At 41.6% G+C, this 24,101-nt stretch overlaps 1 protein-coding gene across 1 annotated transcript in view; it reads left to right on the top strand.

Moving 5' to 3' along the window:
• HEATR5B (HEAT repeat containing 5B) overlaps positions 1-6,664 on the top strand; it is a 67,036-nt gene extending 60,372 nt beyond the window's left edge. The window contains exons 32-33 of the mRNA XM_075200956.1: positions 1,418-1,631; positions 3,677-6,664. Of these exons, the coding sequence (XP_075057057.1) occupies positions 1,418-1,631; positions 3,677-3,981 (519 nt within the window). The 3' untranslated portion in view covers positions 3,982-6,664. The remainder of the gene's footprint in view (positions 1-1,417; positions 1,632-3,676) is intronic.
• Positions 6,665-24,101: the final 17,437 nt, after the last annotated feature.

Genomic DNA, 24,101 nt, shown 5'->3' with positions numbered 1-24,101 from the left:
CATATATATAATTATATCAGCCTAGTCACATCAGAGAAATGTTAATGCACATTTGTTATTGAACACATGCAGTGTGCATTAAAGATTGAACAAATTAATTTCAGTGTTGTAGATAATTCTGAAATCTAACATTGTTTTAGTAATTATAGGATGCAATGTGTTCTATTATTTCTTCGTAAACACTGTGTTTCCCATTCGATAAACTGAATGGAATGGTCCTTAGAGCATGAGAAGTGCATCCAGTGTTATTCTGTTGGCAGACTCCTACAGAGATACCACGTATCTATTGGCCTCCCACTAGCCATTTTAATTGTGAGCACCAGTAACTGTGGCTCTTCTAGCTCCTAGTGTCATGGACATTGAGCAAGCTAACGTGGTGTTAGGCTACACATCCCAAAATATACTTCTTCTCCACCAGAGAAGTACCCGTATTCTTACTCTGTATTAGCAGATAGGCAGCACAGCAGCAATACTTTTTGTCAGATGTAAGATTTACTTCAAACCAGCTGCTTGCTATTTATTCTATTTACAATGACCTTTCAGTCACCTGTAAATGTTGCTATGGCTTCATTTAGGGTTTTCTCCCATTGAAATGGTATTCTCTTCTAACATGACTTCTCCTAAGTACACATCTTCAAGGGCCCTGTATACGCTATCCTTTTTCTAGCTTTAACAGGGAGGAAAATATTAAATATTACATATGTGATCAGTGCCAAGCTAAACGTTCCTGGGGCCAAGTTGGGCCTATTTGCAGCATTTTACTTCAGACTTCCTCTGCCAAAATAAATGTTGCCATCAGTCCATATTAAGTGTGTACCAGTTGATCACAGTTCATTCAGTCCCTGGCCTTTCATTCTAACCAAAGGGGAGCAAAGTCCATACTAGTATAGGACATTATGACTGTGTTTTGTGTTTGGTTCAGATATTTTGGTTAAGTATCTTTGTCAGTCCTGGACAACCTGCGGCTCTCCAGGTGGTGTGAAAATATAGGTCCCAGCATACTGTGCACGCTATCAGTTTGCAAAGAGTGCTGGGGCATGCAGCTTCACTATACCTGGAGATCCACAGGCTGTCTAGGCCTGTTCTGTGTGGCTTCCTCTTTACAGTTTGAGTTTCTTAACTATCCCTTGTTGCTCATTATTAAGTTGACCTTGCTGGGGAGTGCTTAAACCATCACTCTTGTTGTGACCCCTACTGGCAACAGAGGAAAAAAATGTAACTGAAGTATTGTACTGATGACTTGTTTTACTACATCTGTATGTTGGACACTGTCTCGGAAAGTACCACAAGGTGTAACTTCTATCGTATAAGCTGCTACTGTTGCCCCCGTCTATGTAGCGTGGGATACGTCACACTCTTTATTACACCTCAATCATAATAATAGAACATTCATATTTGTATGCTTCCTATTTTATAGGCTCAGGCTAAAAGTTACCAGCTCCTGCTGTCTGTTTTCCAACACTCCAACCGAGCTCTCTCCACTCCATATATTCATGCATTGGCCCCCATCATGGTTGAAAATCTCAAGGCTGTTGAAAAGAAAAAGCCGAACAACAGTTCAGAGCTGATGGTCGTTCAGGAAGGCATAAAAGTACTAGAGAGACTGGTTGCATTGGGAGAAGAGAAAAATAGTGAGTACAATGTTTACTTGTGGCCATTTATAAATTTCGTAGAGATAATGTGCTCTAGTCGACATGAAAATTATGCAAGAAAATATTATATATTTTATTATTCACATTTAATCATTTGATTTTAATCAATTGCTATTTATACTAAAGAATGACAGGGTTTTATTAAAAAATCATTAGGTAAATAGTTCAACTAGCTGGTATAAAAAAAATAATTCCAAAAAGTTTTTCACATTTATAACTGTTATAAACCAGGGTACACCACATCCTTCATATCCAGCTATTATATAAAGAGTTCATATTCTCCAGCAGTGTATTGGTGTGATGTATTGGCCTAACAGCAAATATATATTCCAGTAACAGTCATCACCAAATCAGCTGCTATAATTAGCTTCATTTTAGTGACCCATTCTCACTGATCCTTAATTTTGGCTCTATATCTAGCAGTGTGGTCCAAGTGAGAGGCAAAATAGAAGGTAATTCAATCACTGATTCTGCCGCTCGCTGTGGGGATCCATGGGGAGGACCCACTGAGAGCCTACAGAAGGGTCATGAAGACATGCCACAACAATGTAACTTCACTGATTTTTCTACGAGTCGCATAGAATGCCCAGAAAAATCGGTGGTGTTTGGGTACCGTAGTACCCAGAAATGATTACAGCCAGACATCTCTGTGATGTCAGATGGCTGATTGCGGAGAATTGAATTCCCCCCCCCTTGGAGTGGCTTTTAGAAATAGATGGTTAGGTTCTTTGAAACAAGCCAGTATTGCGTAGCTCTGCAACAACCACGCTTGTGTCCCCACACTGAGGAGCACAGGCAATTAGCTACTTAGTTTTTTTGCCTCTTCCTAAGACCATGCTGCAAATTCCCCATCTACATAGGGGTAGATTTATTAAAACTACTAAAAAAAATAAAAGGGGAGGTTTTTTCCATAGCAGCCAATCATATTCCAGCTATCATTTTCTAGAAGGTACTAGATAAATGATAGTTAGAATCTAGTTGGTTGCTATGGGCAACGCCTGTCTGCTTCCTTTTTAGAAGTTTTAATAAACCTGCCCTATAGAGATTAATTCCCAGACCATTTGGGGTGCATCACTAAGTACATCGACTGTCACATACCATTCGCCTGGAGGGTGGGTAGAGTGACTGATGGTTGGAGATAGGCTGTGACACTGGCTAGATGCTGGACTCCTGGGGGGTTGCTGCATTGGCTATCTACGGGGCTAGTGCTACTGTGGAGCACACTAGCTGGATAGCTGGGTACACTGAATGTCATTTAGCTTGTTTGAAAAACAGTGCTCTCTTTTTGTACTGCCCTCCTTATAATACCACCTTTGCTTACCACCAGGTATTTTCTTTGCACACAAGTGAATTGAAATGTATTGCATTATATTATTACACTATCCTCACTATTACACCAAAGTTGGCCTGTGTTTTAAGCTGCCAGTATAAAGAAGGATGTAGTGCATTTTGTATAATACCACATGTATTTGTGTTTTTCTCTTTGGTGTACAACACAAATTTTCTCTTCCATAATATTTGGTTCCTAGTTTTTGAAGGAATTTGGCCAGGACTGGGTTTATCCTACACGACACCACAGTTGCTTGAGCACTTTATGAACTTGAATAATTCTTTGTAACAAATGTGTATAACCAGCTGACTGGGCTATATATACAGTGATTGTTTGCACACGATTAAAGCTAAATAATTAAGTAGTATATAATAATTTCTTGCATTTGTGTATGATTTTATATAGATTAATTATTTATTGATGGATTGTTATGTGTTTGTATTTTTCTCCATAATTGTGGCTTATTACTCTATTGGGTTTGCTTAAAGGAGTTAATTTGATTATTTATTTATTATGATTGAGGATTATACCAATTATACTTATAGTGGTGGGTTGCATACATTTGCCTATTGATCTGCATATTGGTAAAACCTGTATGATGCGCATAATAGTTACGCCTAGTGCCATATACATTCCATAACCATGTACTTCACATGTTAACTAGTTGGTTTTTTTTTTTTTTTTTCGCCCACAGGAGTCCAACTTCTTGCTCTCCTTGTTCCCACACTCATTTCTTACTTACTGGATGTCAACACTTTCAGCTCTGCGTCACCCTCCTCAAAAGATCTTCACGAGTTTGCACTGCAAGACTTGATGCGTATTGGGCCTCTTTACCCTTATGCTTTTAAAACTGTAATGGGTGCTGCTCCAGAGCTAAAGGCTCGTCTAGAAACAGCCATCAGGGCTAACCAAGCGAGCAAAGCCAAAGCCGCCTCCCAACAGCCTGCTCCTACTGTACAGAGTGCTCCTACCATCATACTCAAGACCAGCTTTTTCTAATGGAGTTTCCTCAGTGGACAGGAGTTCAGCATAAAGTTCTTGAAGCTTTTAGACTTTGCTGAAAGCCACCTTAAACCATTCATTGTTATGAAATACTTTCTAGATCTGGCAGTGACTCTGGAAACTCTTACAACATTAATAACATTAACAGACATTTTTCTTTCCAGAGCAACATTTCTTATCTTGCTACCTTTACTAGTTCATGGCTTGGGAGGCAGACCCCAACAGCTGTTCTTTATTATCTCTAGTACATATTTTACAGCTATTTTCCATTATCTTTGATGCGTGCAGTATCAAAATGTTGGTATGATTAGTCCCTGAATTAAAGTGGACTTATCACAAGACTTGTATGCAAAAACAGGATACTGTGGCAGTGTTTGTCCCCTTCTGAAAATGGCTAAAAACCCAGCCCTCCTTCCATAATTAACACACTTTCTTTTTCTTGAGAGAAGTATAAAATCATAAGGCTAGGGAAATGCAGGGTGGCTCCAATAAAAGTCTTTTTGGTAGTACTTCGTATTACTGCAGGGATGTACCATCATTATGCTAATTGACCTGAGATGGTACCATGAAAAGCTGCCCGGAAGAGGGAGATAATTTAATTGAATAGATTTGGGAAAATGTTTCTTCTATATGAACATATAGACTTCTTATTTGTTGTGATGGTGAAAGGTCAGCATTAAATTTGCAGTAGGTATTCATTTTGCTTGACCCTTGACTTCAGTCATGTTTCTTGTTAATTACAAGCGTTGTTTAAATATGGATATCTGTGTAACTGATGTCACTACTGAGAGATCAAATATCAAACAATCAGCAAACACTTTATAATTAACCATTTCTGTTTTTAACAGTGCTTTAAAAGTTAATTCAGTTGAGGTGTACAGTTAAGCAAACTAGGCTATCCTCTATAGCCACCAATAACATTGAAGAGATGTTGGGTGGAGGAACTGCAAGATGTAAATCTTCTCTAGGTTTTTTTAATAGCATTAAAATGTTAAAACACGTGACATCTCCCTCAAACACTTGGGCATGCTGTAAACTAAATTTGCACAAAAAATGGATAACATCTGCCGTAGTCAATGTAGTATATTAAAAAGCATCTGACCATCACTTCATAGGCAGCACTTACGGAATAACTGTGGACATAAGTGGTCATTTCTAGTTTGGATATTCACTAATACATTCTAGAATTTTGTTTTCTTTTTGTTCTGTTACAGTTTGCATTTAGGATGTTCCATTTCCAACCCTTGTTTGTTTATTTAATGTATTAAAGTGTATGTTGCTTTACTGTGCAATATAGATTTGTATTAGAAATGTCATTGCTAAGTGTAAATATTCAAAGTAAATTTATTTTCTTTTACATGCATCTCTTCAATTCACTGTTCATATTTAACTGTATATTATTATCAGGCTTTTTACACACAGGATATGGGTGCAGGAAGATGGTTTGGACTGGTAATAGAAATGATAGTAGGAGAATTAATTAAATATAGATTTTCTGTAGCACAAAATAAAATGTATATACATTAACACATGACTTGGTGCAGTACAGTCTTCTGTTTAGTTCAAGAGCAAGGTGACAATATTCCCATTCTCTCTGCTTTTTTTAAAATTGTTTTTTTTTCACTTGCTAATGCACTTTTTTATATTGCTAAAAATATATTCTGAACATTGTAAGTACACTGGGTTAATTTATGACGCGGTGCAATGTACAAATGCGCCCACTTTTATGCTTACACTTGTGTCCCCCAACAAAATATGTGCGATGGGTACATGTTTAAATCATGTACACTGTACTTAGTTTTTCATCATATACATTAAACACGTGATTGTGGATGCCCATAAAAGCCCCTTTTGAAATTCCAGTTTAATGGCAAGTCATGACCAGCCACAAAAAATAGCCTGTATCTGCATCTCTAAAGCTCTGTGATCTGTCTTGCACATATGAAAGCAACATTCCCAATATTCAGCAGTCCTCTCCAAATAGTCCTGGTTTTACTGTTGGTAAATGTTTGTAGCCTGGCTGATTTGTGGTGTTGTCAGGGCATAACTGGAACATGAACTGGGTATATTGGGACTGTAGTACTGATTTTAATTTGTGAATGTTGAGATGTATGAACTTTTTTTACTTTATTTAAAATTAGGCTTTCTTTGGTACGCCTGGTACAAAACATGTGCATAGCGATCAATGATTACTGCCCATTGTACAGTATAATTCTGTGTGTGCCCAAAGATGCATTGTTTGCATAATAAAAGTGTAACCTAGTTATGTCAAAATCATGCAATCACTTTTTCTAACACCGTAATGTGGCTGCCCTTTGTAAATGGCTTCCGGTAAATTATGTAGTGCATGTTGTTTATACAAAATGCCTCTTATTGGTTGCATTTATAATAGTGCTGCCTATAATTTGCATAATATAAGCATAGTGCTTACACAAGGAAGCAGAGAACTGGTCACTTTTGGCTTCTTGGTTTTGTTTTTAAAGGACAAATGAAAAACAAAAATTTACAGTTTAGCACAAAACTAAGACATGCCTTGCTGTTACTAAACACAAGCATGAATTTTGATTAACAATTAACTGATGAATATGTTACATTTGTAATGCTGATCACAATATGTTTTAATGTAGTTTTTACGTTTGTTTTTAAGCAACAAAGTACAAATAAAACGAGCATGACCCAAGGACTTTGTGTACGTAGTTTTAATATGCCATTTTCGCTGCAGCATCATCAACATTTATTTGTAAGGCACACCGCAAATTCCACAGCGCCAAACAGTCAGCAAACAAATCATGGGAAGCAAAGAAACATATTAACAGAAAATACACAATCACAATGGCAAAAGAATGGAAGAGCAAACACAGAAAACATACAAATGAACAAGAACAGGTTAAACAGAAATAATAACAATCACACAATAACAGGTACATATGAGGTAGACAAAGAAGGTGTGTGCAAGAGACACAGGGTAGAGAGGGCCCTGCTCGTGAGAGCTTACAATCTAGAGCAATCTATTGAAGTTTAAACTTAAAACAGGCACTAAATTTATCCCTGGCATACAGTTAAAATCAGTGGATATAGCAGTATGGAGAATACATGTGAACTTAATTTGTTAATTTAAAATTCTTTTTACATCCTTTTTAAATAAAAAAAAAAAAAAAAAAGTGGGACTAGGTGGTAGTGTGAGACAATAGGAGCAGAGAGGGATCATTAAGCTTTAGCGGTCCAGGCAGGTAGCAGAGCAGGTGCAGGCTAAACAGTCGAAGTTACAGAGGGGTGGGTTAATGTGGTGATGGGGTAGGTTGAAAGGGGGGGGGGGTCAAGATATAGGGTAGAGAGGATGGGAAAGAAGGAGAGAAGGGGAGGTAAGGTAGGATAGGAGAAAGGAAAGCATAATGGAGCAGTCTGAGTGACTTGGATACTACATGGATAACACCGTTGACATACTGCAAAAGAGATATGACTATGGACAGAATGCAATAATAGTATTATGCAACAATTTATTCAGAACCTTCAAACCCTCTTTATTAGGTGGACTAATCACCTTAGTATCAGCTGTTATCTGTACATGTGATCTTGCTGTTGCGAATACCTATCTTGACCTTGACGAAAGCAACGTACATGTACTAATTGTATATAAGCAAGACAAAATCAACACACAATTTTTGAAGCTTCAAAGCTATAATACAGTTCTTCTAATATATATATTTTTTAAAGTTATTTATGAAATTTGAAGATTAACAGTAAACAGTAGGCATGATGCAAAAGGCACATACAAGATAGTATGACTCAGCATAACAGACACATCACAGGAGGTGGTGTACCAGGTTGGTCCAACAATCTGAAAAAAAGAGACGGGTGGGGCATGTGCCTTGCAGCTAACGTAGTGCATCTCTGCCATGGGGCAAGGGTATGGTGGGGAGGGGGTACCAGGAGACGTTTTGCTAATATTTTTAATAGTCCATGTCGATTGCCTCCCCTGCTACCTACTAACTGTAAATAATAAAAGAAATTGAACGGAGCGCAATGATGTTTGAAGGCTAGGACGCATTTTTTAATGTTTAAACACTGATTTTGTTGGAGGTATCAATAAGTATAGGCTAACTTTTATTGATAATTTAAAATTTTATGCTGGCGTTATAGATTGGTGGTGGAATTGTTGTAATGCAGAGTATTGTATTAGGGGATGTTATGTTTTTTTGATGTATATAGTTATATTATTTGTGAAGTGATGCAGTAATTTTTGTGGAGAGATTGTAGATGAATATGGTGTTATAATATGAAGTTTCATTCCTATTGGTCATTTTTACCCTTTGATGTTGTATATAGTCTATTTTAATTTGGACAAAGTGATATGGGATTTATTTTTGTTGCAATTTTTAATAAAAACATCAACCCTTGCAAAACTACAGCTACTTCTTCAAAATGATAAAATATGGTGACTTTGTCCACTTTGCCCCCCGATTTCATGCCCAAAAGCTTGTTAGGTCAGGCTAAATACTGTTACAGTTTGTGGGACAGCCAGGGCCGCCATCAGAAATCATGAGGACCAGTACAATGAAGCAGGCAGGGCTTAGTAGTTGAAAGAAACAGAAAAATCTAAATCAGAAAAACAAAGGTGATAATAACATTTCTTTAAAAAATATACTTACCGAGATGTTGCAGCTGCTGCTCCTTCAGTGGCGGCGGGAACATCAGTGTGACGTCGGATCACACCATCACTCACCAACAGAAAGAAGGAAGGATCACATGATTGCAGGGAAGGAGCAATGATTCTTCTGCGATCACGATTGACAGCTGCCTGGCTGTCACAGGAAGATCACATGATCGCAGGGGAATGATTGCTCTGCCCCTGCGATCGCATTCTGCATTTTTCCTTAACAGAGGGGCCGCTGTCCTCCAGTCTAGGCGTCTCCACTGCTGTCTTCAGCCTGACTGTCACGGTGACAGCCAGGCTGAAAACAGCAGTGGAGACGCAGGGACTGGAGGACAGTGGGCCCCCTGGTGAGCCTGGGCCCGGTACAAGAGTACCCCCTGTACCCCCCTTATGATGGCCCTGGGGACAGCTTTTGGTGTTAATCTGATGTGAAATCAGTGATCCAACTTGATTTAATCCTTTAAAAATAACCTTTTCTGAATAAGAAGCTTGAGCGCGAATAAGAAGTGAATAAGAAGCTGACTGAATAAGACACTAACTTCAATCTCATGACCTGGTCAGGTTTTAATAACACAGTTTGATGTCTCACTTAAATAACTTGAACGCAGCAAAGCAAAATAAACTTATCTATCTTCATCTCATCTGCTGACATCTCATGGGCTTAGGCAAGTTAGGTCTTTTCCTGTACTGCAAAGGTGTGCTTCTTTTTGGTCTGGCTGCAAATATCCCTCAGAACATCATTTCAGCCATAGCATTCAGTGGCTCTTTGTGGGAAGATCCTAAATTAGCTGAGCCAGCACTCTCACATACTTCTCACACTAGCCAGTCTGTTTTTGCTCATCCCAAAATAGCAGATGCAATTTGCATTTAACTTCCAAGAGGCACTCTGGGGAACTGTAGTTTTCTGAATGAGTGCATACAGTAATATACCTGTTATCTGCAGGGTATTACATTCTCCTCCGCTGGATTATCACGCTGAATGATAATCACAAAAGTCTATAAAGGTCCTTTCAAAACAATTTTAACCTTATCTGCAAGGATAGTAATCAACAGGTTAAAAAACATACAAATTAGCTTTGCACTACTGCCTGTATCTGGCAGGTAAGATACCCCTAGTGCTTATCTCTTACCTCCTGAGAGCCACTGGTTCACGTACATTGTCAACATCAACATTAAAATCAGTATTAGTATCAACATTGTCATTATCCTCACATGGTCATCACTCTCTACCTGGACTGTATCTTCCATGTCTGACTCTAGCGGTAGAGCAATTGGTGCCCCTGGGATTACAGGCCCGTACATAGACATGAGTAAGTCCTCAAGATTTAAAAAGGGGGACCCCAACCTCTCTGTCAGGGATGCGTCGTCTTCTTCCCTAAATTCCTGACTGGTGGTAGAACTGGCTATGCACAACTTGAGTTGGTCTCTGTGATCCACACTAGAACTTTTGCCGTTTTCTCTTTCAATTGTGTATACAGCAACACCTTCAAATGGAATGTCAGTGACAGCATACGGAATCAGTTCCCATTTACTATCAAGTTTACTATTGCAATGGTTCTTTTTCTTCCACACACGATCACCAACAGTCAAAGCTGCTTCCTTAGAATGTGCACTATAATTCTATTTCTGATGTTTGTGCATAGCTTCCATGCGCTGCTGGACAATCTCCGAGCTTCTTGTATTCTGTGTTCCACCACCCAGTTTGTGTAAGGAGCCTCTACTTCTTGTTGAGGAGAATCTAACAACAGGTCTACAGGCAATTTGAAATTGTGGCACATCAGCACGAGAAGGGCATCACAAAGAACCTAAGCACAGAAAGGAGATGGCAAATGGAACCTTATTACCAAGTGTCACGATCACGTTCCCAGCTGCCGTGACTTTGGGGTGTTGGCGGGCTGGAATAGGTGTAAACTCATACAGCAGTCTCTCTCTACCTATCAAACAGGTTATAGACCTACTGAATCGCCCCCACACAGCACTCTCACACCCCCACAAACTTCAGGTTGGCCACTACCTATTGTCTACGGGCAATAGCACCCCAATATAATGTCCCACACTTGCACACAAGGTTTCTGGCTACCCACAGGCTAGCAAGGCCCATACCAGCAAACAAAGGATTAACTATTCACACCTCCAGACTGTTACACAAATGTAAATGCAAGCACACACTAGGCTTGTTAGTCAAATGTATCAACAAATCACACACCGGGATTCAAAGGGTTAACTTGGTCGAGCTATATTCTTCTTAACAGGCTGGATTCGTTAGAGTATCGAGGACGCCACTTATTCATTTTATAGATTTAATATATAAAGGTACAAGGCATTCAGATAAAAAAAAAAACAATAAATAAACAATTGACATAACATATACAAGCAAAGCGGTTTAAAATAAAAGGGGTTACATTCAGAGTATAACTTACATGAGTTGTATAATCTGTGCCATGGAAAATTGGCTTGAAGATGGACAGTTTATCAATGTGGATTGATTTACCCAAAGGACTAACAATTTGACCCTTCCCAACACAGGTTTTTTTAAGCAAAATAAAATTTAACTGTCTTCACAGGGGCAGTGTTAATGCTAATAGGGGGGCAGGGATGTCCCCTAGGGTATAGGGGCTATAGTTTGCTCACAAATATTCCCAATGTTTTGACCTTTGGATAATTCTTCACAGTTATATCCCAGAGACATAACTTCCCCTTCAATAAACCGTTCATAACCTCCCGCACAATACCAAAGTTTATGTAATTATAACAATGTGACATACCTTTCCCAAACTAGTTGATCCCTTTAAATGGTAACTCAGAACTACAGTAGAAGAATAGCTGGTACGGCAACAGTTCAGTAGAAACGGAAATGATAAAGAGTTAGCTGATCCGTTTAAATGATAACTCAAGCAACCACAGTTGAATTGCAGCAACAGTTCAGTAGAAACAGCAATAATGAAAGGCTTGGTTGATCCATTTAAGTGGTAACACAGGTGACAGCAAGTGAGTACTGATACAGCCACAGTTCAGTGAAACAGCAATAATGAAGACTTAGCTGATCCGTTTAGCTGGTAGTTCAGTGCAGCAGGTGTTGGAGGTTCCTAGTGAAGTTTGGAGTTACAAAAATTAAGCGGAGAAGTCCAAATGAATGAAGCCGTAGAAGAGACACTGAATGCAGCAGGGGAGACCCGATAAAGCGAGAGTTCCAATGAAGACACCAGAGATTAAACACAGCAGATCTTGAAGCAATGATGCACAGCAACCAAGGGTAAGTCACACGAGGAGAGCCCAATCCTGAGAAGAGTAAGTAACTTGAAGAACAGGATCCAGAGAGCATGATCTGGGAAGTTTAAATAGAGCTCCAAAAGCATCAAGGCCAATAGGAGCGAGTGGGAGGTAATGAGAATAATGATTGACACCTGTGTAGAGTAGAACCAGATGGAAACTAGAACTAAAACACTGGATCCAATATACCATGGTCACCGTTTATGAGGCAGAGGTAACACCGCCGGTACTCATCCACGGGGCCGGTGTGTGACACTCCTCAGTATGGAGTGGCACCCAGATGTCCCAAAATATGAACTATGAAGACATTTTCCTTTGAAGCTGATATTTCTATATACCTGTATAGGCCTTCAAATGCTGCCTTTGGCTGCAAGGATGGCCAGCTGTGACCGACCCCACAAATTCTCTTTAGGTGTTCAAAAACTAACTTGTTTCAGGATATAGCTCACAGCAGGGGCCCTTTGAAGCTGCTACAGGTGCCACTGCTATCTTCTAACACTGGGATGTACAGAGCCACCGAATACACAAACTCTCTGGCTTCACATTTTACTCTTTAGTAGCTAAACTTATCAATGGATTAATTTGATATACCTGTTAGGACTCAGCTCTGGCCCCACCTGGTGTCCCGGCTATCTCCTTGACGACCTAGACGTCACTTGCTGCAGCTGGTCCGACCGTTGCCAAGGCAAGGGCCGGACGCCGTATATATCTAACAGCGCGCCCCGGCAAATAGTACAGCTGGGCGCATGTGCTGATTCCTCCTCAGCCTGTGGGCTGATTAATATGGCAATTAGTTGTATTAACCCTGGCATGTGTATGATTACAGGACTGAGCCCTGATTGGTTTGTCTGAGTATTTAAGGCAGGGAGGGCTTAGGCTCCCTGCCGGTTACAGCGCTTCTGACCCAGTTTGCTGACCTGCTGTTTGTTGTTGGATCCTGTCCTGTGGATACTCTGCCTGTCGTATTTTCTGTTGTGACCTTCTGCCTGGACTTTGGACTCTGCCTGTTTGCCCGTGACCCTGACCCTGACCCTTTGGTCTGTACTTTGGACTCCGCTACTTTGCCTGTGACCCTGACCCTTGGTGTGTTTACTGACTACCCTGCTTGCCTGTGACCCTTGACCTCGGCTACTGTCTGACTATCCGCTGCCTTCTATTCAGCCTCCTGGCTTGCCGCTACGGGCCTGTATTAACAACTCACTCCACACCTGGAGTTAAGTCCTGGGGGCATCTGAGTACCGGTGACCATATAAAGCTCTAAGGAAAAGGTGGCTGCTAAAGGTAAAGACCTCCGCCATCTTGTTCTGTGAGTTGGTGATCAGACCTTCAGCCTAACAATACCATATTTACACTGCATTTATGAATTATGCCTTATTCCACACAATTATGTGATGGGTTAACCCTTATAAATAACTGTAAGTTCTCTATGTTCACGACACCGACAGAAAGTGGTGCCCGCAACTGCAGAAAATGGAATCTGAGAATTCCTTGTTGTTGCATACAGCCTGATCAGAGTAAGATTGATTAATCTCTCTGGGGTTGCATCTACTGACAATTTCACAAGGGATTATCTTGAACCTAGAAATATAAAAAAAAATAAAAAATAAAGAACATTGCCTCTATCTTTCCCTAAAACTATATTACATCCCAGCCTAGTAGTTAGCACACTCTTGACCCCAAGAAGAGGTTCCTCTCTCCCAATGCCCTCTGTACCTTTTCTTTGTGACAGGAGTGACTGAAATTGAGAAAACAAAATAAATATATTAAGAATTAACTGTACTTGTAAACAATAACAACACCAATACAGCACATGATTTTCGGAAGAAAATAAATACAAATATTTCATTGAATGCCCTATGTAAAATTAATTAAAAGCAAGACAATGCAGAGATTTTTTCTGTACTAGACATGGATATATAATAAAGTAAAGATCTTAGTGACATTACAATGCAATATATCAATAAACTCCTACCTCCTCTGTCATCATCCTTCATAATCCTTGTTCTTGTTCAAGTACCCATCAACCCGTTCCCAAATCACTGTGCAGCTGGGGTGGGACATGGTTCTCTATGGACAGGAGGTGGCAGCCAAACACTCAGCATGGACACATGGCAATTGATCGAACAGAAGATGGCTGATGGGACCTTAGCATGGACCCGAATAGGCGATTGGGCCTAAGCAACGGCAGAATGTGGAGCAGAGAATCTCTGCATTACCAGAAGTTGGAACCCAGAATCTCAATAAAAGTAGTAGGCAGCTACCAGAACCTCTGCACAGACAAGAGGTGACACACGAAACCTCAGCATAAAAAGGGTAGTGCAAGGAACCTAAGCATGGACAGGGGTCGGCGAATAAAACCTCATTACCAACAGAAGGTGGCGTCCGCAACTGCACCAAATGGAATCTGAGAGTTCTTTATGTTTGCATACAGCCTGATCAGAGTAAGATTGATTAATCTTAATGGGTTTGCATCCACTGACAATTTCCCACGGGTTTATCTTCTATGTAGTGTAATTCTTACCCGCTCCACGATCCTCCGTATGGCTGCCCGCCTGTCACTTCCGGGTTGCGGCAGTGCCGATCATGTGATTCCTGGTGGGGAATTCAAAACTCCTCCTGTCTCCTGTATATAAATCTCTCTCTGACACAAGCCCTGTGTCAGAGCAACAGGTTACACACCTGACTCCTGGCTTTCTCTGTCTGCTGCTGTGTTGCTCCTTGCACCTCCTGTGAACTGATAGAGTGTACCAGACCCAGCTTGGAGCTCACTATTCTATTGGATCTCCCCTTGGCATGGCTATCATCTGCTATTGTGTACCAGACTCGGTGTACCTTACTACTTCTTTGGGATCTCCGAAGTACATCTGACTTCTTGGACAGCTACCAATTCAGTATTATCTTAACACTTGTCTATCTGTCTCCCACGTCTGTATGCTTATCGGTGGCCGTGACCTGCAGTTTCTCAGCAGCCAAGCCCATCCTTCCTTGCAGAAGTTCTTGGTGAAGACCTGAGAGGCTTTTAGACTCCACGTCCTGCTAAGCCGGTACTAATACTGACTGGGGGACTCCCCTGAGTGTAACAATTTGCTATGACCCCTGTCGAAGTCAGCAAATTGGATAAAGTCATTTCAATTAAAGTCGAGCAAACTTGGTTGTCTTTGTCTGAAAAGATGCGTACGGTACGCTACGACGTACATGGGCACGCTACGGCGTGAAAGGGCGTATGTATCCACTACACGTGGCAGCAACAATTATTGGTCTTTTACCATACATTCGCACAAACACGCATACTAATAAAATAGTACACATTAATGGTAGTTGCAACACATAGTTAGTTATGTCGAAATATAGTAGTATTTATATGTTATATTAGAGTTACATGCATATTAGTGAAATACACGGAACAGGTTGAAGGAATCATATCATGAGTGGTATCATAATGAACCTCTTCACATATCCTACTGTTTGGTTCACTCTGCGAGGGAATCGCAGAGTGCATACACAAGTTATGAATGATAGGGAATTATGAACTACTTAAGACTAAGGAATCTTGCCGGGAAGAGCCGAGCATACCCCCTGGAGAGGTGACCCCCTCCTTTGGATTCCTTAGGATGAACTAGCCAATGATTGACAACCCCTTGGACCTTCCTGAGACCTGGACCAATAGATGCAAGCTATACCATCTTCATTGTATTACTGTATTTCATTGTGTATATAAGCAGCAGCTTCACATCTAGTGTTCAGACATCTTGTCCCCAGACTTCAGGATAGAATGACTGCACACTGGATCCAGAGCGCCTGCGATAAGTAACGGCTGTATTTATTATTACTTCGCTTGAGCATATTATTCTACTTTGTTGCGAATAAATATTTGTGCGTTGGAAACACAAATCGAGGTTCGACAATCGTTATTGGTTAGCGACAATACGCACATAACAATTTTGGGGGCCCGTGAGCTTTGGAGGTTTCATTGCCGATGATACGCAAGACTAACGGATTTCGGTTCCGCAACAAAGGGTGGAGACGCGTCATATACGGGTAAGAATGCATTATGTTCAAAACCTGAATTTTACTCTGTGTTGTGAAACCGAATGTCCGTTTTGCATTGTCTAGGGCACGCTAACTAGAACCTAGGGACAAAAGAGAAAACTGTTTCTTTTTACTGTCATTGTGCGTTTTAACTGTAGTGCATTGCTTAGCGTATGTGTATTTCCTGCTGTGCGTACGCGAACTTCCGGTAGATTTGCCACGTGGTTAAACAATCCCTTTGATAGTTATTATATGTGCATAGTATAATTACTTGTGAAAGCCTCTAAGATATTATTACTGTTGTTGGGAATTTTTGATTTTCTGCGCAGAAAAGGTGTATAGTGTGTGATTTTGTAACGAAGATACACTGTTTACTATTCATGGTGCTCAGTTGCTGTCTGACGAGGCGGATTGCCCAACTGAAGGACGGTATACAGGGCAGGTATACCGAATGCGAAAACCGGGTTTTCGCAAAGCGCTACCAATAGATCGCAAGGTTTGCTAATAATTAGTATTGGTAGGCAGTGCGATCTAACCGCACCGTTAGTGCGAATTGGTGAAGCAGCTAGGAGGAATTATATTGGAAAGGCTGGTTGATTGTATCGACTTTGTTCTCCCAGTTATAATAAACTCAACAGGAATTTGAGATAGCCGGGCTATCGAGGAACTATTTCTGTGTTAGGGATTCTTGTTCGGAACAAGAGAAAGCGAGTGGACGCGACTATTGGAAATACGTTCACAAGAGCATTAGAGATCTCTAGCGGTGATTGTAGCAACAGGTTTGAAATTGTTGGCCGGAAGGAACAGAGCATTGCGGTGTGTCTGTGTTCCGTGTAGAGTGGTGTTGTTCAACATGGGTGCTAAGCATACGTTAGAGATGGTCAGTGGACTGCCTAAGGAAGGTCCTATTGGTTCAGTGAGATTTCTCATGTGTAAGAAATATGGTGCATACGCAACTGCGTATTGCGACACGTGGGTCAAGATGACCAAAGATTGTGATAGGCCTTTTCCAACAATAGGAAGTTTTAATGCAGAGGTACTAAATACTGTAAAAGATAAAGTATGGTTGATTAAGTCAACGAAAAAGAGAAATAGAAACAATGATTGTTTAAAATTGTGGCAAATGGAAGGTAACACGTGGCAGAGCAGCAAATGCACAGCGGAAGTAGGCGTGGCGAAAAGCACGCGCACGGCGGAAGTAGCCGTTGAGAAGCGTGGTGAACTCAGCGCAAGCGCGCCCCCGCCACCTTGTGTGGCGGGAGCGGTAAGTACAGCCGTTGTTAAAACTGAAAAAAGAAAACTTGCTAAGTTGTATCCTGTTTTAAGCCAGTTTAAATCAAGTATATCTGAAGATGAAGATGAACCCACTGTGATTTCAGCCATTGCCCATGCTGTTAGTGTACTAGAGGCTCAGCGCAAATATGAGAAAATGGCTGAGATAGGTGAGAGTAGCGTAATCAATAGGAGTGAAAGTATTCTAAATCTTGAAACAGCAAATCCTGTAGTGACCCCCGAAGTCAGTGAACCAGAGGGTGCGTACCCAGTTCGCACAATATCAGTTCCCAATGGGAAGCCGGATAAGGATGGTGTAGTTCCTTTAAGAAATGTTACAATACATTGTCCCTGGACTAGATCAGAATTACGTTCCATTATGACTGAATTCCCAGATCCTAGAAAGGAGTTGGCTAAATGTCAGAAATTTGTTAAAGACTTAGGAAATGCCCACGAACCAACCAATAAGGATTGGCGTGTAGTGTTGAGGGCGTGCCTTCCTCCCAATACTAACATACAAAAATTCATTGAAGATTGTTTGTTGGAGGAAGATGACACCTTGACTGATGAGATTAACCAAAAAAATATAGAACAAATTGTCAAACACTTAACCATCTATTTTCCAGTAGTAATAAATTGGAGTAAGATTTTCACCATTAAACAAAAGGATAGTGAAACAGCAGCAGATTACTTCATTAGAGCTATAGCAGCAATAACACGGTTTACTGGGAGGAGGACCCACATCATAGGGAGGTAGCTGTAGGAGTATTAATGGATGGCCTTAGAGAAAACTTAAAAACCAGAGTACAAACCACATTACCTAATTGGTGAGGCATCACAGTAGATTCTCTCAGGGAGTCTGCTGTGGAGCATGACAAAAACCTTTTTAGGAAGAAGGAAGAGAAAAGTGATAGGTTAATGACGGTGAGTATACAGGCTCTAGAGGGGATGCATACACGACCACCAGCATACAACCCATATAACAAGAAACCTAAAGTGATCAGATGTTTCAGATGTAACGAAGAAGGCCATATTGCAAGAGAGTGTAAAAAAGCAAGACAGGATACACATATGGATAGGGAATCCTATAGGTATCCTCCACGGAGAAACACACATAGACAAGAGAACACACAGTTACCTGCGTATGTTATAGCAGCAAATGCTGCGCGGGAAAGCAATAGTCAGCGCTAGGGGTCAGGTCATACCTGTAGTCTACAGCCAGTGAAGTTAACTGAGAGTCAGAGTGAAGAACCAACAATGATAGTTGACATAGCTGGTAGGAAACAAACCTTTCTTGTAGATACAGGGGCGGCCCGATCTGTGATAACCTCTCCTTTCAATCTACAGGTGACCAGTAAAACCATTCCAGCTATGGGGGTAACGGGAAGAGTGTTACATTATCCTCTAACTAAACCGGCTGAGGTTATTATCGGGCCCCTGCATGCCAAGCATTCGTTTCTCTTGGCTGCGGCGGCTCCTACTAACTTGCTGGGAAGAGACTTGTTATGTAAAATGGGATGTGTCATATACTGTACTTCTGATGGTGTGTTCTTAGATATACCAGAGAAGGTCGCACATGAGGTACAGGATATATTGGACACCCCTCAAAGGTTGATGTTACACTCTCTTGTTATAGAACAAAGTCCATCTCAAGTAAAGGGGATGTTGCTGGAAATACCAGGTTCACTATGGACCAGAGATGGACAGGACACTGGACTGATGGCAAACGTAGCCCCTGTCATGGTCAATCTAAAAAGTGGTAGGATAGCTCCAAAAATCCCACAGTATCCATTAAAACCGGAGGTGGAACTAGGGGTATATCCTGTTATTGAGAGGCTGTTACAACAAGGGATTTTAATTCGTACAGCCAGTACAGCAAATAGTCCCATTTTCCCTGTGAAGAAGAGTGGGAGGAGGGGCTATAGATTAGTCCAGGACTTAAGGGGAATTAATAAAGTTGTTGAGAGCCAATTCCCCGTAGTGCCGAATCCAGCTGTCATCCTCATGCAGATTCCACCGTCTGCCAGTCATTTTACTGTCATTGATCTATGTTCTGCTTTGTTCTCAGTCCCTCTTCACCCTGACTGCCAATACCTTTTTGCATTCTCCTACAATACACATGGACCAGACTACCCCAGGGGTTCATTGACAGCCCCAATATTTTCTCCCAAGCCTTACATGACTGTTTGCAATCCTTTCAACCCTACAATGGGTCTGTTCTAATTCAATATGTGGACGATTTGTTGTTGTGCTCTGATTCTTTTATGTCATGTTTACATGATACTAAATTGTTGTTGCTTCATCTTTCACAAACAGGGCACAAGGTGGCAAAGGATAAATTACAGCCATGTCAGACTAAGGTCAAATACTTAGGACACTGCCTCACTAAGGGGCTAAGACACCTGACAACCGACAGGATTGAGGCCATACAAAACATGACTGCCGCAGAGCCAGAAGCAGATTCGTACTTTCCTGGGAATGTGTGGATACTGTAGATCCTGGATCCCAGCTTTTTCTATTCTGGCATTACCATTGCAGGAGCTAGTCTCTTCCTCAAAACCAGAACGTGTTATACACACAGAAGAGTCAGAGCAAGCGTTCTTTAATCTTAAAGATAGTCTGACTAGAGCACCTCCATTGGGAATACCTGATTATGAAAAGCCTTTTGAGCTATTTTGTACAGAAGCTGATGGTTGTGCAGCAGGTGTCCTCGCACAGAAACATGGTGACGCTAGCAGACCGGTAGCATACTACAGTGCACAATTAGACAATGTGGCAAGATCACTCCCAACATGTCTCAGAAGTGTAGCAGCAATGGCTCTTCTGGTAAGTAAGAGCGAGGATGTAGTATTAGGACATAATTCAACTATCTATACACCCCATGCTGTATCAGCTCTTTTAAATTCAGCCCAAACCAGACATGTTTCTTCAGCTAGATTCACAAAGTGGGAACTAGCCCTGATGGCACCCTCAAATTTCACCATCAAACGATGTAGCACCTTAAATCCAGCTACATACCTTCCATATGTGTCTCTAGAGACACAAAGGGTGGGAGGTGAGGAGACCCTGGTTGATGATGAGTTAGGCAAGAATACTGACACGCATGACTGTATGGAACACCTGAATCAGACTTTTACTGCAAGGCCCCCTTAGAAAATGTAGATTTTACGTTTTATACGGACGGAAGTTGTCATTGACAGACAGAGACGGGAGAGCTATGTACTGGTTACGCTGTTGTAGACGATCAGGATGTGGTAGAAGCTGAACCCCTTGGTCCACCTCACTCAGCCCAGGTGGCGGAACTAGTAGCACTAAGGAGAGCGTGTGAATTGGCAGAGGGGAAATCAGCCAATATATATACTGACTCTAGGTACGCCTTCGGGGTAGTGCACAATTTTGGGGCCCTTTGGTATCTTAGAAACTTTACGACAGCAGCAGGTACACCAGTGGCACACTCACAACACATAAAAGGACTTCTGACAGCGATACAGTTACCCAGAACAGTAGCCGTCACAAAGTGCAAAGCCCATACCTTTGAAGAAGACCCAGTGTCATTGGGCAACAACAGGGCAGACGAAGCTGCTAAATGGGCAGCAGGGCAACCTATGACTGTATCGACCGAGACTATGATGGTTTTTCAGACATTAGACATGCAGAAATTAATTGAAATGCAAGATTTCTGTTCCCTGCAGGAAAAGGCGGTCTGGAAGGCGAAGGGATGTGGTCAAGAGTCCTCAGGACTCTGGAGGGATGGACAAGGTAAGCCTGTAGCTCCCTGAATATACTATCCAAGCCTGGCTGAAGCAGCACACGGTCTGACTCACCTGGGTAAAGAAGGTATGTGCAAACTGGTGAGAGCATACTGGTGTGCTCCCGGATTTTCCTCTCAGGCTGGTAAGAAAGCAATGTCATGTCTTACTTGTTTGAGGAAAAATGTTGGGAAAACTATTCCAACTGAGCCATCCCACATCCCTCCTACAGACGGACCTTTTCAGGTAATACAAATTGACTATATCCAATTACCACCGTTCAGGAATCTAAAGTATGTGTTAGTGTGTATTGATGTGTTTTCCGGTTGGGTAGAAGCATATCCGGCAGCCACTAATACTGCTGTGTTCACTGCAAAGAAAATTGTACAAGACTTTGTGTGTAGGTTCGGTATCCCTAGAATCATTGAAAGTGATAGGGGTACCCATTTTACTGGTGATATCTTCCAAAATATGTGTAAACTCATGGGAATCGGTAGCAGACTTCACACCCCTTACCGACCACAAGCCCGTGGTAAGGTGGAGAGAGTAAACGGTACTATAAAGAACAAGCTTGGTAAGATAATGGCTGAAACTGGGTTGGCATGGCCTGAGGCTTTGCCATTGGTCCTCCATAGCATTCGGACCACTCCTAGACCTCCTCTTAATCTGTCCCCCTTTGAGATACTGTTCGGACGACAGCCTCATTTGATCGTGAGTCCACAAGACGACTTGAAGTGTAATAATGAAGTGACTGTACAATATCTTATAAGAATGAGTAGACAGCTAAAACAACAACAAAAACTAAAAATGCTGTCACCTGGTATGCCAGAAACGAACTGTCATGATGTTGAACCTGGAGAATATGTTATGATCCGCAATTTCTTACGTTCAGGTTGTTTAACAGACCGTTGGGAAGGCCCGTACCAAGTGCTGCTGACCAGTACTACATCACTGAAGGTTGCAGAGAGAGACACTTGGGTCCATTCCACCCACTGCAGGAGAGTCCATAATCCGGAGAAAGTGCAAGATAAAACTAAGACCGACGACATAGATCTGTCACTTGTGAGTCTGTTCCGGGAGACCTAAAGCCTGCAGTCGAGACACCTGAACCAGAGACGTTGCCCCAGAACTATCTTTCCAGCGATGGAGTGGCGGTTTTTGTTTTTCTTTTGTTCCAGGATTTTCCTTGTTTTTACTCTTTCTAGGACATTCTATTTTTGTGAAGAGGTTGGAGGACGGAGGAAGGTTCTGGGAGTGATACGGATGAGATGGAGGCAGAAGAAAAGTTATTAGGATACTCAGAGCAGCCCATTATCAAACTTGGTCCGGGGGTTATGAAAAGGTCTGCTAGCTCAGGAACTCGGAGGCAGTGTGAGGGGCTATTGTCTGATGAGTATTGTATCTGCAAGTTCTGCGACTCCCTAGTTGAAGAGAGATGCATCCAACGATGCCAGTCCCCCAGTACTCTGAATATAGGCGGGCATCCTTTGAAGGATTATCACTCCCTGGTGGGTAAGGTGCTAAACCAAACCGAGTGTTGGGTGTGCTCTCACGTGCCGCAAGGGCAGCATAATATAGGACTAGTGCCATTCCCTCTAAACATATCTGAAGTACTCGAATTGAGGGGTGGGAGGCCCATAGACGGGAGCTACAATAACACTAGGTCCCCTAGTCTGACGCTTCGACAATACTCCATAGGCAGATCTTTGCTGTGCCTAAATATATCTCATGCAAAGCGCCTGAAGAATTGGGAGGCTGACCTATCAGATCAGACAATGGCTCGCCACACTCATTTTAGAGGGAGACTCACAAGGTCACTACTAGGCAGGAATGTTGATGGAAGTCACAAATTAGGGCGTATAACCAAACATAAGAAGGTATCCATTGGAAAAGTCTCTACAGATAAATGTAAAAATGTCATTAATGCCGACACGTGTCTAGAGCAAATGGAGACACTAGGCATGGGTAGTTTTATCAAAACTCTGTGTGATATAACTCATGGGCATACTGTTCCTTATGTTCTCCCTGATGATGTGTATTTTGTTTGTGGAAGGAAAGCTTATTCCTGGGTGACTCCGAGTTCCAAGGGCTTGTGTTTCTTAGCTAAACTGGTTCCTGAAATCATGACTATTACTCATGAAGAAATGGTTGGTATTCACAAGACTACATCACCACCCTACATACACACACATTATGAACACCGTGGCAAGAGAAATATGATTCCTGGTGAGGAACCCATAGCTACAAAATTGATTAGTGAAACTGCTGGTTTTCAAGTTATAGTTGCTCTAGACCTCACCAGGACCGCTCGGGGAACATTAAACTTTAAATATATCCAAGACCTAGCTAAATTAATAGATAATATCACCGAGATGTATGATGACACTTTCAGGTATACTGGAAGGGAGCTACAAGCGTACAAGAAGGAGTTGGTGCAACATAGACTTGTACTAAATTATCTCACCTCTATTACTGGTGGGTACTGTGTGACACTGGCCTCCCAGTTCGGTGTCAAATGTTGCACGTACATCACTAATAATACGGATGACCCTAAAGAGGTTATAGACCGGAAGATGGATGAAATTTTGCAGCTGAAATGGGAATTTCGAAAGAGTCACAATTCTTCGTTATATGAGGTCGGGGAAAAGGTGGCGGGTTGGTTCTCGTGGTTGAACCCTGTGAAATGGTTCTCCGGTCTGGGGGAGTGGGTACAGGAAATACACAAGTTATGAATGATAGGGAATTATGAACTACTTAAGACTAAGGAATCTTGCCGGGAAGAGCCGAGCATACCCCCTGGAGAGGTGACCCCCTCCTTTGGATTCCTTAGGATGAACTAGCCAATGATTGACAACCCCTTGAACCTTCCTGAGACCTGGACCAATAGATGCAAGCTATACCATCTTCATTGTATTACTGTATTTCATTGTGTATATAAGCAGCAGCTTCACATCTAGTGTTCAGACATCTTGTCCCCAGACTTCAGGATTGAATGACTGCACACTGGATCCAGAGCGCCTGTGATAAGTAACGGCTGTATTTATTATTACTTCGCTTGAGCATATTATTCTACTTTGTTGCGAATAAATCTTTGTGCGTTGGAAACACAAATCGAGGTTCGACAATCGTTACTGGTTAGCGAC

The sequence above is a fragment of the Mixophyes fleayi genome, chromosome 3 (genome assembly GCF_038048845.1).
Source record: "Mixophyes fleayi isolate aMixFle1 chromosome 3, aMixFle1.hap1, whole genome shotgun sequence".
NCBI lineage: Eukaryota > Metazoa > Chordata > Amphibia > Anura > Limnodynastidae > Mixophyes > Mixophyes fleayi.
This window is presented reverse-complemented; position numbering and strand designations above follow the sequence as displayed.